Genomic DNA, 18,934 nt, shown 5'->3' on the forward strand with positions numbered 1-18,934 from the left:
AGAACTAGAAAGAGAAAGCAACTTCTGAAGCGCGGAATTATTCATCTACCATTTAAATTTAATCTAAAACTAGTTCCTGACCCATAATTTTGGTTTCAGCCCATAACTTTAGTTCTTTCGCATCGGTTTTTTTCATCTTATAACCTTTAGATCTCCTTGATAATTTATTCCAAGCACCGTAAAAATTCTCAAATTTTATGTACGAAACTTACGTGTACGTGTGTAATTCCGTGTTAAAAGAGTTATAAAATTATTTTTTTAGTCAAAATAGTCAGGTATTCCTTCAACTTGATCACATCTAGAGAAGTTTGATCTAAAATAAAACTGAAATTTCTCACAATTTGGAAAGACTAGCCACGTAGACGTAGGTATAGGGTAATTTTGTGCTCCTCAGTCACAATCCGACCGCGACCAGGCCACCGTGTACGTGCGGGCGACCCGTTACAAAAAGCTTCAAAACTACCCAATAATCCCAAGACGCAAACATCTTCCGATCTACAAATCGCCGACGCACCCCCAAAAAACCTAACACACGCGCGCAGCAAACCGCACGGAGAGAGGGTCATCGGCAATGCATAAGCAGCAGCAGCAGCAGCATACGGAGCGGTGGGGCGATCTCCTCGACGACGATGGCGGCGACTTCGACCTCGGCGTGCTCCTCCCGCCGCCGGTCGTCGTCGGGCCCGACGCCAACGGCTTGAAGAAGGTGATCGAGTACCACATCGACGACGAGGGCAACAAGGTCAAGGTCACCACCACCACGCGGGTCCGCAAGGTGCGCCGCTCTAGGAGGGCCATCGAGCGCCGCTCGTGGCCCAAGTTCGGCGACGCCGCCAAGGAGGCCGCCGGATCTCGGCTCACCATGGTCTCCACTGAGGAGATCTTCTTCGATCGCACACGTGCAGCATCAGGTCATTACTGTTCTATGATTCCTTTAAAACTTATAAATCTGCTTTGGTTTCCAGATTCGCTTGGCGTTTGTTGAGTTTTGGTTATTCATCTGTTCTGTTTTTTTTTGAAAGGCGGCAAGAGCTTTGCCGTATTTTTATTAGACGAGAAAAAAGAAAAACAGAAAGTATTTACAACAACTTACATAGCAACTCGACTTTAAACTACTATGGCACACATGCCAAAAACCAAAAGACTAACCAAACCACTGTATTGCACTGTATTGCACTAGTATAAACACCTACTCAACCATAGTGCTAGGTCTTGTTGCCATTTGGTATTGTTGAATTTCATCCTTGCACAGCTGGGCTACTTGGATCGGTTGCAGATGTTTTTGTTGGAAAGTTCTTCTATTGCGTTCCTTCCAGACGTTCCACCAAAAATAGATCATGACACCATCTATCTTTCTACGTTCACTTCTATCAAACTTTGCTCGACATTTGCGCCAGTAACCATGTAAGGATCCATTCATTCCAACCGAGTTTAGCGCGTATAGATTGAGCCATTGTTTTAAATAAGACCAGACTTGCTTTGCGTAGATGTTTAGTTTAGTCAAAATTCGGGTGATTTGGTCGACTTAGTTCATGATAAAACGGTATGATAGGGTGCACACGTTCATGCATGATATATATGATCAAGCAAATTGGTGTTTCATTGCATTTGCATAGCGACTTGGAGTCTATACAGTCAGTTAGATCAACTAGATATCCAATCCCCTGAACGTACATGGTCGGTTTGTTGGGATTGTTATCGATCTCTAGTATAGCTTATCGGTTGGTTGTTGGAAACTTAGTTATCGTAGTCAAGATCTTTTGGCTGGGATTAGCACGCACAAAATCATTCTTTAATGCAAGGAGCATGTTTGTATTTTAAGGCAATATATAATTGTACATTTGATACAGAGCACGCACAAAGTCATTATGTGTTTGACTTTGACTGAAAGCTCTGTTAGCACATCGAATATACACTGTTGATTTTACATTATTGAACGAAAATAATGACTGAAATTAATTATATATGGACAGCTCTACTATGTCTAGTAGACATATTTGGTTTGAAGATACAGTTAGGTGAGCGTGTACGTGTACGTGTATGCTATTATGCAGATCATGTAAACAGTCTCGTCTCGTTGCTTTTTTTTTCCTATTAGGTCTTAGTTACTTTGGATTTCTTTTTGAAAGACAATGGTCATTATTGTCTCTATTTGTATTAATATATATAAGAAGAGTGAATTGCATGCTTGAGAAGTGCAATGTGAGAAGTCACTTAGTAGCTACAATGCTAAGACAGGCAGGGAAAGCTGACTACTCGCAAAATGTGGGGATGATTAATTAATTAGTGGTGCCAAGCGATTTACTTTTTGTTAATACCGGACGAATGAAGTGTTCAGTAATAGAAATCAGCCACTGCTAAATTCTACAGTAGCAGTGACATGAATCTTCGTAAAATAGCTGATAGTGCATATTCCTTTTGATTTTGTATATACCTCTCTGAATTTTCTGAATTTCTTTTTATGTTTTTGCTTTTGTGCTCTCATTTTGCTAACTGCTCATTTGTTTGGTTGCAGGAAACACAGGCGACGGAGCAGGGCCATCTACTTCCGCTGATTCACTGGCCAAGGGAAACGATAAACCAGGAGGAGGCCTCCTCATGGTTTGCAGAACCTGCGGGAAGAAGGGTGACCACTGGACCTCAAAGTGCCCCTACAAGGATCTTGCTCCACAGCAGGGCGAAAGCTCTGGCGACAGGCCTCCTAGCGCCGACGGCTCTGGCGGCGCAGCCGGCGGCAAGGGTGGGAGTGGAGCATATGTTCCTGTGTTCAAGAGGCTGGGTGGCGACAGAAGTGGAGCGGATGTGATGAGGCGCAGGAACGACGAGAACTCGGTCCGCGTGAGCAACCTCTCGGAGGACGCTAGGGATCCTGACCTCGCAGAGCTGTTCGGCCAGTTTGGGCAGCTTAGCCGCGTCTATGTAGCAATAGACAGGGTGACTGGAGAGAGCAGGGGGTTTGGCTTCGTCAACTTTGTTCACAGGGAGGATGGCGAGAGGGCTATCAACAAGCTCAATGGGTACGGTTACGACAACCTTATCCTGCACGTCGAATGGGCAGCGCCAAGGCCCAACTAGCTAGTTTCTAATACTACACTGGTTGTGTAAAATCGCATGTTTAATGAACAGAAGTTTATATATCAGTATGGTGGTTCAAACTTGAAGTAATATAGGCCTTGTTTAGATACACCCAAAAACCTAAAACTTTACAAGATTCCCTATCACATTGAATCTTGCGGCACATACATGTAACATTAAATATAGATAAAAAAGATAACTAATTGCACAGTTTAATTGTAAATCACGAGACGAATCTTTTAAGCCTAATTACTCCATAATTAGATAATGTTTGTCAAATAAAAACAAAAGTGCTACAGTGTCAAAATCCAAAAAGTTTTTGAATCTAAACAAGGCCATAGTTGTGTTATGGACAGGCCACGTCTCTCAAAGCTGAATTGTCTTATTTTGTTTCGGCGAGAATACTTGTATTTTCGACTGTTTTTGATGTCTTGTAGCTATGAGATGTGAATTTAGGAGGAATTGTTTTGGCTTCCAACTCGCCTTTGTATAGCTTTTCCTCGGCTAGCAGTTTGATCTCTGTATCTACATTCTCAAAAGGGTGGCTGATGGTTCTAGTTCTGGGAACGAGATGGTTATATTGTTAGGTTGGAAGGATAGAGCGGTTTGGTTTTATTTTTATATTTAGTTGGAGAGATGGATGCTTGGTTGGAAGGACATAACAGTTCTATTTTCATGTTTAGTTGGAGGATAGATAAGATAGCCATCAGTTTTTTTAGCGAAGATAGCAAATCAATTAACCCCTATTAACTATGTGGCCAACCTAGAACTGTACCCCTATTAACTAGGCAGCCCACCTAGGGCCTGCTCGTGTCTACGCCCATCTCCGTTGCATTCTGCATCCGAGCCACCGCTGTCGGCCCTACTCATGTCGGAGGTGGTTTGTGGCCTTGCACCTTTGCTCGCGCCACCACTGCCCATCCCCGCCGCACTTAACCATCCTCGCCAATGCCTCCACCCTGCCAGCGCCCCTACCATGTGCTCATTGCCCTTGGCCCCTGCTCACCCCAAGTCATGTGCCCTAGAGGAAGACAAAGGACAAGCTCCTAATGCAAATATACAATAGAGGAGATAAAGAAATTATAAAACTAGCTAGGATTATTTGAAGATAGTCCGCTATTTCCAATGCAAAAATGTCTTCTAGCTTTTAAGAGCGAGATATTTAAAATTTTGGAGAAAGTCATCAAATACGCACCTATTTGGGTATTTATTAAAACTAATTGCTCCCTCTGTTCAAAATTATAAGTTGTTTTATATATATATATATATATATATATATATATATATATATATATATATATATATATATATATATATATATATATATATATATATATAACAATGTTTCTTTGTTTCTTGAAAGCTACTACACCTTATTATAATTTGAAATACAGAAAGTATTTTTTAAGAAACTATTAAAGATGCTCTTGCAAGTTCAGTCCAAAGGGTAGCCATGACCCATGAAGCTGCATCCGTTTACCTATTTGGCCCAGGCCCACTGAAGCGGCCGACGGACAGACCAGGGACGTATATTTTTTCGGAACCTAAGGGTCTCCTTGGTTTGCAGCTAAATTTTGTCATGCTAATGATTTGGCAACCTAAAGTTAGGTAAAAGATATGAGAGGTTGACAAATTTTGGAACCAAACCAATTATAGGCCCTAAAATTCAATCCCATCTTAGTCGTCCTTGCGCCTTCATCATCGTGCTCGTGGCGTCTTCCGGCCACCGGGGCCCTGCCCTTGTTCAAACTGATCACCCTAGGTCTGCCACATTATAGATCTATTTCATCTTTATCCTCTCGTTTCTAATGATTTTTCCTCTAAATTTTTCTAATGACTTGTTTTTCGTTTCTTTTTCATCTGATGAGTTTCTTTTTCCTCTGACAAAGTTCAGTTTAGGATCGTATCGAGGATGACTCTCTCGCGACGGTTTCTCAATCTGATCGTGGACAGCCAAATCCGTGGCATAGGACATTGCGCCGCATCGACCTAACGCGCCATCAAGTCTTGAACCGAGGACCGCCACCGCCGCTATGGTCGTGAAATTTTTGCAATTTGGCCCTTTTTTGAAACTTTTTTTGCAAAAAGACCTCTGACGAAACAGTTTTCAAAAATAGACCGTTTTTCGGCGTCATGTAACAGCGCGCCGAGGGTCCGCATGTCGGCGTTTTTTCAGTTGACGCCTTGGTAGTGCCACGTCATCGACGACCATGGTCGTCGGATACACGTGGCCGGGACCTCGGCGTCAAGTAAGCTGACGCCAAGCCGCAAACCTCGACGTTAGATGGTGCCACGCCGAGGTCCTGGGGCGTGGGGCTGGACGGCCCATTTTGGCCTGGCGGCCCAAAGCTCGGCGCGCTGCCCTTTACCGCCGAGCCCCAGACCTTGGTGTTGAGTCGTGCGACGCCGAGGTCTGGGCTATAGAGACCGCGCGCGGCCTTCTTCCTCCTCCCTCCATTCAGTCTTTCCCTCTTCCCAGCACCTCTCTCTCTCCTTACCCCGCCGCCCCTTCAAACCCTAGCCACTAGGGAGTGGCTAGGGGCCCAAATCAGCCCCTTCAACTTGCTCCCAAGGTAATACTCCTTCCTCTCTTCCATTCTATCCGTTTAGATTTTGCTGCATTGCTTGTTTTCGTTGGAAACCCTAGGATGAAGATGATTGTTGTTCATTTGGTCATGCCTCCTCCTTGTATGAGTTTGATTGAAATGTACATGTTTTGGTGTTGTGGAGAACGTTAATTAGTATGTTGTTATGTTCAAACCTTAATTGGTATGGCTTATAGCATAGTGTTAGGGTTTCTTACTTTTTGATATTTGTTTTTAATGTAGATATTTATATGATGATATATATATATATATGACAATATTTCGATGTGTGATGGTTTTAGATGGATAAATTAGTGAGGTTGCATCATAGAGGCCGTGTTGTTAGGACAAGAGATGATATTGTCAAATTTGAGAAAATGAGTGAGCAATTGTTGATTTTTGGTGAATCGCCCACATTGACCCTATTGTTAGAGGAAGTGAAAATAAAGTTAGGTTGGAATGATGTTGATTTTGTTCAGATTCAAGGCGTGATAGATGTTGGGTCGGCAAATGGTCCACGTATCAAGCGGTTGTTGCCAATATCAAGTGACTTAGAATAGACTCATTACAAGGCGGTTGTTTTGGCCTCTGAAGTGCGTTCTTTGGATTTAGTTGTTAGCAAGGAAACATCTGTAAGAGTAGAATGCCGACCGTCCCCCGCTCGCGTAGATGGCGGTCCTTCTTTGGAAGAGGAATTATTTGTAACACAACCATGCTATGGTGATAGCCAAGTGTTAGTATCATAGGAGCATGATGAATATGGTGGTGCTGAAGGGCTAGGTTTTCTCGAGCCTGGTGTTGGATGGGCTGAGGACGATAGATATGCTGAAGATAATACAATGGAGCATAGAGATGTCCAGGGCAACACTGACAATGAGGACAATGATGACTCATATGTAATAGGTGACTCAGAACAGGGTTTAGATGACGCTAGTGGTGATGATTCCATTCATGATGACCTTAGTGATGAGGATGATCTTAGTGGTGAAGAAGAATTTGGCGATGCTCGGGCCACCAATCGATTAGATATCGAAGTAGATGGAGATGATGAGATATTTGAGGATGTGGCGGATGTTGACTCCGACGACGATCGCCCCGTTCGTCGTCTCACTGAAAGGGAAATAGAGATTTTGAGCAGGCTGTTGCCTGATAGGGAGCCTTCAATTGGTGATTTCGAGGACCTTAGCCATGCTCATAGGGCTTTTGCTGATGGTGGGCTAAACGAGAGCAGCATCCCTAATGTTAGTGTTTGTCCCATCATACGCAAGGGTTTACTGTTTGCCACAATGGATGTGTTGAAATCATGGTTGCAAAAGTACTCAATTCTCCACCACCGTCCATTTCGAGTGATCAATTCATATAAGGAGACGAGGTACACCGTTGCTTGTGAGGAACAGTTGTGTGAATGGAGAGTATGTGCTAGGAAAACAAGGGCAGGCAAATGGAAGATTACCTCAGTTAATCAACCACATACTTGTGCTAGTGCTGACGCAGAAGACACTCATTTGCATCTCAACTCTAGGTTCTTTGCAAGGCAATTGTGCCCTATTGTGAAGCATATGCCAACCATAACGGTGTTCGCGTTGGTTGAGACAATCTTCCAACTATACAACTACTATGTGAAGTATGGAAAAGCATGGAGAGCAAAGCAGCGTGCATTGGAAATAATATTTGGTAATTGGGAAGAAGCGTATGAGCGCCACCGGTAATGTTGAACGCAATGAAAGCGGCAAATCCCGGGACGCACTTTGAGTACGTGCCTAAGGAAGGTGAAACAAGGAACGACCGGGAGGTGTTTGGTAGGGCTTTCTGGGTTTTCGGTCAGAGCATTGAAGCATTCAAGCATTGTAGGCCCGTTGTATCAATTGATGGCACATTTCTTACAGGGAAGTTCGAGGGCACAATGCTTTATATGTATTGGGACAGAGGCCGAAGACCAGCTTGTGCCGTTAGCCTTTGCCGAAGACCAGCTTGTGCCGTCCTCCTCCTCCTCTACCACCACCTTCTTTTGGCTATAGTAAGTAGCCTCCGCCTCATCCACGGCTTGTGTATACCATTCCTCCTCCTCCTCCTCCTTCTCCTCCACCTGCAACACAAAGTCCGTAGCACGGCTGGTTTCGCCTGCATTGTGCACATGTACATTTTGCTCTTGTTGAGCCATCTTAGAAGCATCATGCTCAAGCACAAGTTCGGCGAGAGCGTCCAGTCTTGAGTTGTCCTCCTCATCCATGTTGTTGTCCGCCTCTTTGACTTCATCCTCCTTCATCTTGTCCATAGCTATCTTCTCCAAATACCTTGAACGAGCCACATCAGCGGCCCAATCTCCGGTGTATCCAATCTCTTTAACAATGAAATTGCAATTGTTAGAAAATCAAAAGACATGAAACAAACATTAAAATTATTATTACTTACTAGCGCACAATCTTTTCTCTAAACCCTTCATTTCGTCATACTCTTGAAGTATAGCTCTCCAAGAGTTCACCTCTTCTTTTTGCTTGATACCTTCGAGCCTCCATTTCTCCCACATTACTTTTGCGGGGTTGTTGTGACGGCCCTCTCTTGCTTCACGACGTGCGTCCTCTTTATAGTACTTCACATAGTTGTCCAACAGCTGGTTCCCGTATCGAAGCTTAATGCCTAGTGCTTTCTTTTGCTCGTAGGTTTGGTAGAAGTCTCTTTTCCCATGCCAATACTCATTTCCTAGTGCTCTAATGTTGAATAAGAGATGATAATTAGTAAGAACACATATTGTTGTTCTAACACTATCAAAAAAACAACAAGAGCTCACCTCATCGTAGTCTACCATATGACCACAAAAATAGCCGACTCCTAGTTCGGAAGGGGAGTGAAATCCATGTGGTATGGTGAAAATGGTAAGGTGAGTGTGGTAAAAAAGGAAAAGAAAAAAGGATATACGGACGACTTGGTTCGAAACTAGCACAGCTACCGTTCCCCGGCAACGGCGCCAGAAAGCTTGTTGGCTATTTTAAACGCAAACAGAAAAATCTGCAAGCGCACGGATACCGATGTAGCTTTCACCCAGGAGTATTCCAGAGTATCGATTTTTCATAGGGAACGTGAGTGTACTAATTAAGATTCAAGATCGCCCAAAGATAACTATATAATTATTTTTTGGTGGGAAGAGAGGAAGTTTCCTGAGAGTTCTCTAGTACATCTAAGAATCAAGAATTACTTCAAAGATTATTTATTTTGGAACATGTTGACGGTCCTTAATGCTCACATTTAACCATCAATTAATCATGGAAAAGGATCCAAATGCAACCAACACCTAGACTTAGGGTTTTATCTGACAGAATTCCACAAGTTTTGGTGTTTGTCTATTTCTGCAGGGGGTTATCAGAAAATACGGAAGAAAGGCCCACACGTCGGGTTTACATAGAGATATTAACGTGTCGCGCAATTTTCTATCATCTAGAAGACTCTAGAAGCCACGGGAACGAACGGGAAGGAAATCGGGCTCGGAGGCAGGGCGCCCGCCCAACTCTCCTGGGCGCCCGCCCAGCTACAGTGCCCAATCAGGACACGTTTCGCGGATTATGCTCCACCGACCTAAAGGATCAAGAAAAACCGTGCGATTAATGTCGGTTTGATCCGACGGCCCAGATTCACTTGAAGGGACTATAAAACCAGACCCCCTGGCCCCTGGAGATCATACCTCTTCTACAGAATCAAAGTTAGGGTTTCAATTCTTCATCCAAGTAGAGAGGATCCCTCTAGTTCTTCTAGTTCTACCTCTAGTTCATCTAGATCTAGTTCTAGTTCATCTAGTTCTAGTTCTAGTTCCTCTAGTTCTAGTTCTAGTTAGTTCTAGTTGTAATCTAGAAAATAGGGAGAGAGAAGAGGAGAGCGGAGGAGGAGCCGGATCTGTCGGATCTTCCTCAACATTATACTTTTGCAGCATCTGGTTCGTTCTTTATCGTTCTCCAGGTTCTTCAATTCATAATTCCTGAGTTTTCTAATTACTTTTATTTACATTCAAGTTATTTATTGGATTCCCGCTTGCATCAAGTGCTCTAATCTTTGAAACATTAGAGTAGTAATTAATAGATTAGACGTGGTGTTTAGTCTTGCAATTACCTGGAATTGCACCCAATCCTGCGGATTATTGTGGTAGCCTTAGGGTAGTGACAGCCCTAACGGTCGACGTATTCCGCCTCGTTCGGATCGGTGTTTGTAGGACCGTAGTCGGAGCTTCCTAGCCCCCTTCTCATCTCTTTCTGTGGTTAGTGTTCTGATGTCCCGAAATAGATAATCTTGAAGTAATTCTTGATTCTTAGATTAACTAGAGAACTCTCAGGAAACTTCTTCTCTTCCCACCAAAAATAATTATATAGTTATCCTTGGGCGATCTTGGATCTTAATTAGTACACTCACGTTCTCTGTGGAAAATCGATACTCTGGAATACTCCCGGGTGAAAGCTACATCGGTATCCGTGCGCTTGCGGATTTTTCTGTTTGCGTTTAAAATACCCAACAGAACATCAGAACACTAACCACAGAAAGAGATGAGAAGGGGGCTAGGAAGTTCTGACTACGGTCCTACAAACACCGATCCGAACGAGGTGGGATACGTCGACCGTTAGGGCTGTCACTACCCTAGGGCTACCACAATAATCTGCAGGATTGGGTGCAATTCCAGATAATTGCAAGACTAAACACCATGTCTAATCTATTAATTACTACTCTAGCGTTATAAAGACTAGAGCACTTGATGCAAGCGGGAATCCAATAAATAACCTGAATGTAAATAAAAGTAATTAAAGAACTCAGGAATTATGAATTGAAGAACTTGGAGAAAGATGAAGAACGAACCAGTTGCAGCAAAAGTATAATGTTGAGGAAGATCCGACAGATCCAGCTCCTCCTCCGCTCTCCTCTTCTCTTTCCCTATTTTCTAGATTACATCTAGAACTAACTAGAACTAAAACTAGATGAACTAGAACTAGAACTAGATGAACTAGAGGGATCCTCTCTACTTGGATGAATAATTGAAACCCTAGCTTTGATTTTGTAGAAGAGGTATGTTCTCCAGGAGCCAGGGGGCCTGCTTATATAGCCCTTCCAAATGAACGTGGATCGTCGGATCAAACCGACCTTAATCGCACGGTTTTCCTTAATCCTTTAGGTCGGTGGAGCATGATCCACGAGGCGGAGCCTGATTGGCTCCTGTAGCTGGGCGGGCGCCCAAGGGGGGAGGGCGGGCGCCCTGCCCCCAGGCCCGCTCGGCCTCCCGTTCGTTCCCGTGGCTTCTAGAGTCTTCTAGATGATAGAAAATTGGCGCACACGTTAATATCTCTATCTAAACCTGACGTGTGGGCCTTTCCTCCATATTTCCTGATAACCCCCTGTAGAAATAGACAAACACCAAAACTCGTGGAATTCTGTCAGATAAAACCCTAAGTCTGGGTGTTGGTTGCATTTGGATCCTTTTCCATGATTAGTTGACGGTTAAATGTGAGCATTAAGGACCGTCAACACTGGTCGGACTCATTCATCTTGATTTGGTGGTACCCGGAGTATGCATCAAGAAAAGATAAAGTTTCGCATCCCGCAGTAGAGTCAACTATTTGGTCAATACGAGGTAATGGAAAAGGATTCTTAGGACATGCTTTATTTAGACTAGTATAATCTACACACATCCTCCATTTCCCATTTTTCTTTTTAACTAGTATAGGGTTAGTTAACCACTCGTGATGGAATACCTCCTTGATGAACCTGGCCGCCAGTAGCTTGTGGATCTCCTCCCTGATGGCCCGGCGATTTTCCTCGTCGAATCGGCGCAGGAGCTACTTCATGGGCTTGGAGTCGGCTCAGATGTCCAAGGAGTGCTCGGCGACTTCCCTCGATATGCCTGGCATGTCCGAGGGACTCCACGCAAACACGTCGATGTTTGCGCGGAGAAAGTTGATGAGCACTGCTTCCTATTTGGGGTCGAGGCTCGAGCTGATCCTCAACGTCGTACCTTCGAAGGCCTCGGGATCGAGGAAGATGAGCTTGGTCTCCTCCGTCGGCTCGAAGCTCCCAGCATGACGCTTGGAGTCGGGGGTGTCCTGGTCGATGTTGCCAAGGTTGGTGATTATGGACAACGACTCGACTAGAGCCTCGGCCTGCTCAATGCATTCGATAACGCATTGATAGGCATGCTGGCTCATCGTGCTGACGGTGATGAAGCCGTTTGGGCCCGACATCTTGAGCTTGAGGCAGGTGTAGTTGGGGATGGCCATGAACTTAGCGTAGCATGGTCTCCCCATGATCACATGGTAGGTCCCGGGGAATCTGACCACGTCAAAGGTGAGGACCTCCCGCCTGAAGTTGTCGGGGTCCCGAAGCAGATGGGCAGATCGATCTGCCCGAGGGGATGAGCACGGTGCCCAGGCACCACTCCATGGAATGGTGATGCATCATTCCGTAGCCGAGACTTGCTGATCCCCATGAGGGCTAGGGTCTCGGTGTAGAGAATGTTGAGGCTGCTACCTCCATCCATTAGCACCTTGGAGAGACAGGTCTCGGTGATGATGGGGTCGACGATGAGCGGATAGCTCCTGGGATTCAGGACCTGATCCGGGTGATCTCGTCGATCGAAAGTGATGGCGTTCTCTGACCACTTGAGGTACGAGGGTGCAGCCGTGTTGACTGAGCAGACCTCCCAGAGCTCGTGCTTCCTTTGACTCATGGTGAGGCAAGCCGTGCGTCCTCTAAAGGTCAGGAGGCAGTTCCTGACCTTGGGGAAGCCTTCCCCCTCGGCGTCATTGTCCTTGGGGGGCTCTTCTGCGTCTTCCTTGGTCATAATGCCGGTGTAGAAACGACACAGGACGGTGCACTCCTCGAGGGTGTGCTTGGTGGGACCTCTATGATAGGGGCAAGGCTTCTTCAACATTTCGTCGAAGAGACTAGGGCCAGTAGGAGCCCGCTTAGGGTTCTTGCGATCTGTCGTGGCAACAAGGTTGTCATTCGACCGACCCTGTTTCCCCTTGTGACCCTTCTTCTACTTTTTAGGGTCTTGGGGGCCCGAGGCCTCGGCGGCTTCAGCTTTCTGCTTCCCCTTGGCATTGCCATCAGAGAAGATTGCCCCAATTGCCTCTTCGTCCGAGGCAAAGTTGGTGGCAATATCGAGCAACTGGCTGGTGCTCATTGGGGTCTTGCGCCCAAGCTCGTGCACCAAATCCTTGCAGGTGGTGCCGGCGATGAAGGCTCCGATGACGTCGAAGTCCGTGATGTTGGGGAGCTCGGTGCACTGCTTGGAGAATCGCCTGATAAAGTCACGTAGGGACTCATCAGGCTTTTGCCGACAACTCCTGAGGTCCCAGGAGTTCCCAGGATTCACGTATGTGCCCTGAAAGTTCCTGACAAAGATCCTGACTAGGTCGGCCCAGCCATGGATCAAACGCTCAGGGAGATGCTCGAGCCACGCCCTGGCCGAGTCGGCTAGGTGTAGTGGCAAGTTGCGGATGAGGAGCAAGTCATCCTCCGCTCCGCCTAGCTGGCATGCTAGGCGGTAGTCCGCTAGCCAGAGCTCAGGGTTGGTCTCCCCTGAGTACTTGGTGAGATTCGCTGGCTATCGGAACTAGGCCGGAAACTTGGCCCTATGGATTGCCTCGCTGAAGACGCGGGGGCCCGGAGGCTCAGGCGATGTGCTGCGGTTATGCTTAGGGTCATACCTCCTGCCTCAGCGTGGTCGGTAGCGTCAAGATTCGGCCTCATCCCAGTCACGGCGCCTGGCCTCGAGGGTGGCCCGGGCATCCACATTGGTCCCAATGCGCTCGTGGACAGATGGGGCCTTAGTGCCCCCTTGTGGATTAGGGGGTGCTGGGCCTTGCACGGATGATGCTTTGTTGGGAGGGGATTGATCCCCCGGGCGTCTTGCCCTTGTGTCGTGGGACTGCGACGTGGAGCTTTTCGCATTTTGTACCACTGCCTGCTCTAGGAGACCTCGGAGCCCCTGACGCACTCTTCTTCCCTCGGGGGTCAATGGCTCAGGCATCGCCTCGAGGAGCAACGCGGTAGCCATCACGTTCTGGCTAGCCGTGCTGAAAACTGGGGGGGGGGGTTATCACCCCATAATCTTCAACAATGCGCCAATTGACGTCTCGGGCATGGCATCTGGTTGCACCTCTGTCCCCCCGAGCGGGCTGGTCCTGCTCTAGGGTTTCGCGCAATTGCCGGAGGCGTACGCGTTTCTCTTCGAGCCTGGCCTCCAGCTTGTCGAGCTGCTTGAGGTCAGGCCGTCGAGCCTCTACCGGAGCAGACGCGGCTCCATGAGCTCCAGGATGACCTTCAGGGGTCATGTTAGGAGGGGGAGTCATGTTCCACGGCTCAGAGGGTCCTGCGTTGCCTTGGGCGTCCGGAGCTACTCTGTCAACCTTGAGGTTGAAGCACTCTCGTGATGGGTCGTAGTCGCCATCATCGGAGTCGGAGTAGCCGAGGAAAAAGTTGCTTGCCTCAAGGAAGCGCATGAAGGCCTCCGGGTCACCAAGATTGGAGACGTCGACGCTGACCCACTCGTCTTCACCGGAAGTAGCTTCCTCATGGTGTGACCAAATGGGTGGCATGGCGATAAGGTGAAAAGTAGACCTTAGGTGATGCCCTGGGAGATCCACGTACGCACTTAGTGAGGTGCTCGCGGAGGAGGCATAAGTGGCGGCTGGGCTCCTGAGTCCGTAGGGGAGCACACGAGGCGTAGTCGCGAGTCCTCCCGTCGTCGCCTTAGACGACGTGGGAGGGAGCTATGAAGTCGAAGCCCCCGGGTCTTCCTTTTAGAGTGGAGGTGGAGGCTGCGTTTTGCCCTTTGACCGGGGCGGAACAGGGGTCGTAATGTCCCCCTGTTGGCCCGTGGAGCAGAGCTTGATGCTCCACGGGCTCTACCTCTGGCACCACGTGGGCTAGAGGAATGGGCGATCTGATGAGGAATGTGCCAGGGAGTGCTGGACGAGTCCTAGCCTCAGCAGCAGGGTCAGAGATCCTGGTCCTCTAACGCCCACGCCTGAAAGGTCCTAATATGGCTAGAGGGGGGTGAATAGGCTATTTAAGAAATCTACAAACTCACTAGAGCAAGAGGTTAGTAAATAACAAAGCGAAGCTTTTTGCTCTAGCTCTAAAGAGGTGTTTGCAAGCCACCTATCCAACAATGCTAATTGATATAATCTCTAGACACACAATAGCTAAGTCACTACTTACACTAGAGAGCTACCTAAAGTTTCTATACAAGAAGTAAGCTACTCTAGTTTGCGGGAATGTAAAAAGAGATGGTTTGATCTTTATACCGGCGCATAGAGGGGATGTACCAATCAATAAAATGAAGTCCAATCATCGGGAGAAATCCAATGAACAATCATAATGAAGACACACAATTTTCTCCCGAGGTTCACGTGCTTGCCGGCACGCTACGTCCCCGTTGTGTCGACCAACACTTGGTGGTTCGGTGGCTAAGATGTGTAGCACGAACCTCGTCCTCACTAGGACACCACAAGAACCTACCCACAAGTGAGGTAACTCAATGACACGAGCACTTTACTAGAGTTACCTTTTGGCTCTCCACCGGGGAAGGTACAAGACCGCTCACAATCACTGGGAGATGGCCACGAACAATCACCAACTCGTGCCAAAGCTCCTCCGCTGCTCCAAGCCGTCTAGGTGGCGGCAACCACCAAGAGTAACAAGAAAACCGCAGCTAGAACGATCCCCAAGTGCCACTAGATGCAATCACTCAAGCAAATGCACTTGGAATCACTCCCAATCTCACAAAGATGAATAATCTATGAAGGAGATGAGTGGGAGGTGTTTGCTTAGGCTTACAAGGATGTCAAGTATGTTAGAATGCCAAGAGTGTGAGTCCCAAGCCGGGCAACAACTATTTATAGACCCCTCAAACAAATAGAGCCGTTGGCTCTTTCACTGGGCAAAACTCGGGGTCACCAGACACTCTTAAAGGGGCACCGGACGCTCAACACCTGCGTTCGGTGCTCCAACGTCAGTCGCGTGTCAGAATCTAACGGTAACCTGCAGAGCACCGGACGCTGAGCAAGTTGGCACCAGATGCGTCCAGTGCACACCGGTCTTAAACACAGAGAGGTCTGCAAGTTCGTGGGGTCACCGAACGCATACCACCGGACGCTCCACGCTGCGTCCGGTGCTCACCGGACTTAAACTCAGAGAGCCCTGCAAAACAGACCTCTCACCGGACACAGACCACTGGACGCACAGGCCTACGTCCGGTGCCTGTCATCCGGTGCCTTACCCTAGCTGGGCCAGGCAGTGTCTGCACCGGACGCTCAGACTCAGCGTCCGGTGCTCCAGAAGCCAGCATCCGGTGAGTGTTTCTCCGCGACTTGTCCAAACTTCCCACCGGCGTAATAGAAAAAATGCACTTCATTTTCTCAAAAAGCGCCGAATCCCGCCTCGCAAGCTCGGCGGGAGGGAGAGAGGAACCCATCCTCTCTCTACCCTTCAAACTCCACCTCCTTCTCAAAGTGTGCCAACACCACAATGTGTAAACCAACATGTGCACGTGTGTTAGCATTTTCACAATCATTTTCTTCGAAGGAGTTAAGTTAGCTCACTAGGTTCTAAATGCATGCACATGAACAATGACACCTAGTGGCACTTGATAACCGCTTAGCCAAAGAATTCCCCTCTTTATAGTACGGCTATCTATCCTAAATGTGATCACACCCTCTATGGTGTCTTGATCGCCAAAACCAAAACCCTAAGCAATACCTTTGCCTTGATCTCCATAGGGTTTTGTTTTTCTCTTTCTTCTTTTCCAAGTTGAGCACTTGATCATCTTGTGGTCATCACCATCATCACCATGATCACCACTTGCTCCATCAATTGGCATGTACCAACCTCATTAAGTCTACACACACTTAGTATAGAGGTTAGTACTAGAGTTTCATCAATTATCCAAAACCAAACTAGGGCTTTCAACGCCGGGCTTGTTGACGGTCCTTAAGTATCAAATTTAATTATCAAATAAATAAAGAAAAGGATCCAAATGAAATCAACATCCAAACTTAGGGTTTTATCTGACAGAATTCCACGAGTTTTGGTGTTTGTCTATTTCTGCAGGGGGTTATCAGGAAATAAGGAAGAAAGGCCCACATGTCGGGATTACGTAAAGATATTAACGTGCTGCGCAATTATCTTACATCTAGAAGACTCCAGAAGCCACGAGACCGAAGCGGAGGCGAAACGGGGCAAGACCCTGGGCGCCCGCCCTGTCCTACTGGGCGCCCGCCCTACCCCTGAGTCCAATCAGGACTCTGCTTCGCGGGAGATCTCCACCGACCTAAAGGATGAATCTAAACCATACAATCTAAGTCGGTTTGATCCAATGGTTCATATTCACTTGAAGGGACTATAAAACCAGACCCCCTGGCCCCTAGAGGAGAGAGCCTCTCAACCCTAATTCATTGTTCTTCAAGGGAGAAGAAGCCTCTGATCAAGATTAGAGCCACCACATCAATTAGATATCTAGATTAGCATAGCTACATAGGATTAGAACTAGAAGGAGTCAATCTTTGATTGGTTTCCGGATCTGTCAAGAGGATTCTTGGTAATTCTCTAATTGTGCTTCTAATTACTTTCTAATTATCTTTGTTCTTCAATATTATGAATATGATTTTGTTCTACTTCAATATATTGCTTATGACTTTGCTCTACTTGCTTATATTCAAGATTATATTGTTCTTAGTTTATCATAGTTATGTACTTGGCTTAGTTAGATACGATCTATATACATGCTTAGGATCGTATAGCGTTTATCCATCGGATCCATGGGTAAATGATAGATATTGTGTAGGCGTGGTGCTTATACCGTATTTATCTGCGATTGTACCCAATATGCCAGATCGTGGGGTGGTTCGTGATAGTGACAGCTTCATTGATTCTTATATAGTCCCCCTCTCGTGTATTGGGCTGGCAGAGCAACATTATTACAGGGGAGTGATTGCTATGTTTCTCATATTCCTTGCTAATATCACTATGCATGGGCGTAGTCTTGTCTTACAATGATTGCTAAGTATGCTTGCACTAACTATGATATGCTAGACTATATAGTTGAGAATAACTTAGGGAATATTCTTGTAGTTCGTTCTAATACCATGCTAATGACTTTCTAGAGTATCTAATTGAGGTGCTTATCATATTTATTATGTGGCTAGATCAGATTAGTTATCCTTGTCACTATTATTATTTCATATATCTTTTATGTGACACTTATCCCTGTGTGAAGAGTTAGATATAATGTTCTCAATTATACATGCAATGATAGATGCTCAGTCTCATATTCTATTCTGTAATCAATATTGATGATTGCTAATCCCTTCCCAGTGGTAAAAATATAAATAACGATACCTGGAATACTTCCCGGTTAAAATGCTGCATCGGTATTAATCTGTGCGCTTGCAGATCCCATTCATTATTTATTTAGAAGAGCAATTGCATATTTCAATACCGCGTCTCTCATGTCATGCTAGGGATGACAACTTGGCTTAAGTGGTGTGAGGGATAGGTTTGGCATTTTTGGCACCGTTACTAGATTTAGAGAACTTAGTCTACTTTTGGTAATGATGTTAAGAATACCCAACAGGGCTCCCCTTGCATGATGTCCCGAGCGCCTCCCACGCACTAGCTGTGGCGGGATTGGCTCGGGACGAGGCTCAGCGTTGTCACGACGGCCCAAATTCACTTGAAAGGACTATATAACCAAGGCCTCTCCACCCCTGGGAAGAGAAGAGAAGAGGAGAAATCATTATCAGAGGTAGCCATCAAAGTTAGGGTTTAGAGCTTCTCTCCCACAGAGAATTAGAATTAGCTACTCCCTAATCCTTCAAGTTTAGAGGATTGATTAGATAGCAATTAGAGAAGTAGAGCACTACGCTCTGGATTTGGATCTTCGGTAATAAAGATTGGTATTATTCATATCTTTCTCTAATACTTTGTTCTAATTGCATTATGTCTCTATTTATATGCTCTTAGTTTGCTCTAGTTCTATATTTGATAGAGTTATGATTGATAATGAGTTTATGTATAAGTTTGCAAAGCGCTTAGCTCTTGACTCGAGGGAGTTAAGTGGTAGATCACATGTGGGCGTGGTGCTTAGATGTTATTTACCTGCAAATGTATCCTATTGGCCGGGTCGTGTGGTAGTTCGCGATAGTGACAGCTTCGTTGATTCTTATATAGTCCACCCTCCGTCGATAGGACAGACAGAATTTGTATTGCGGAGTAAGTCTTACGATGTTCTGATTTACTTT

General features: G+C 46.2%; 1 protein-coding gene across 1 annotated transcript; it reads left to right on the forward strand.

Annotated features, from left to right (window-relative positions):
* On the forward strand, positions 502-3,165 carry LOC8081960 (eukaryotic translation initiation factor 3 subunit G). Its single transcript, XM_002452904.2, has 2 exons — positions 502-911; positions 2,516-3,165. Exons 1-2 carry the CDS (start codon positions 572-574, stop codon positions 3,073-3,075), a joined length of 900 nt encoding a protein of 299 aa, XP_002452949.1. The 5' UTR covers positions 502-571; the 3' UTR covers positions 3,076-3,165.

Source organism: Sorghum bicolor, chromosome 4 (assembly GCF_000003195.3).
Source record: "Sorghum bicolor cultivar BTx623 chromosome 4, Sorghum_bicolor_NCBIv3, whole genome shotgun sequence".
Taxonomy (NCBI): domain Eukaryota; kingdom Viridiplantae; phylum Streptophyta; class Magnoliopsida; order Poales; family Poaceae; genus Sorghum; species Sorghum bicolor.

Excerpts from the sequence above, each read along its gene's own strand:
- LOC8081960 (XM_002452904.2), top strand. The coding sequence starts at position 572 with ATGCATAAGCAGCAGCAGCAGCAGCATACGGAGCGGTGGGGCGATCTC. Across the intron at positions 912-2,515 it reads TCGCACACGTGCAGCATCAG|GAAACACAGGCGACGGAGCA; the intron begins GTCATTACTGTT and ends GTTTGGTTGCAG.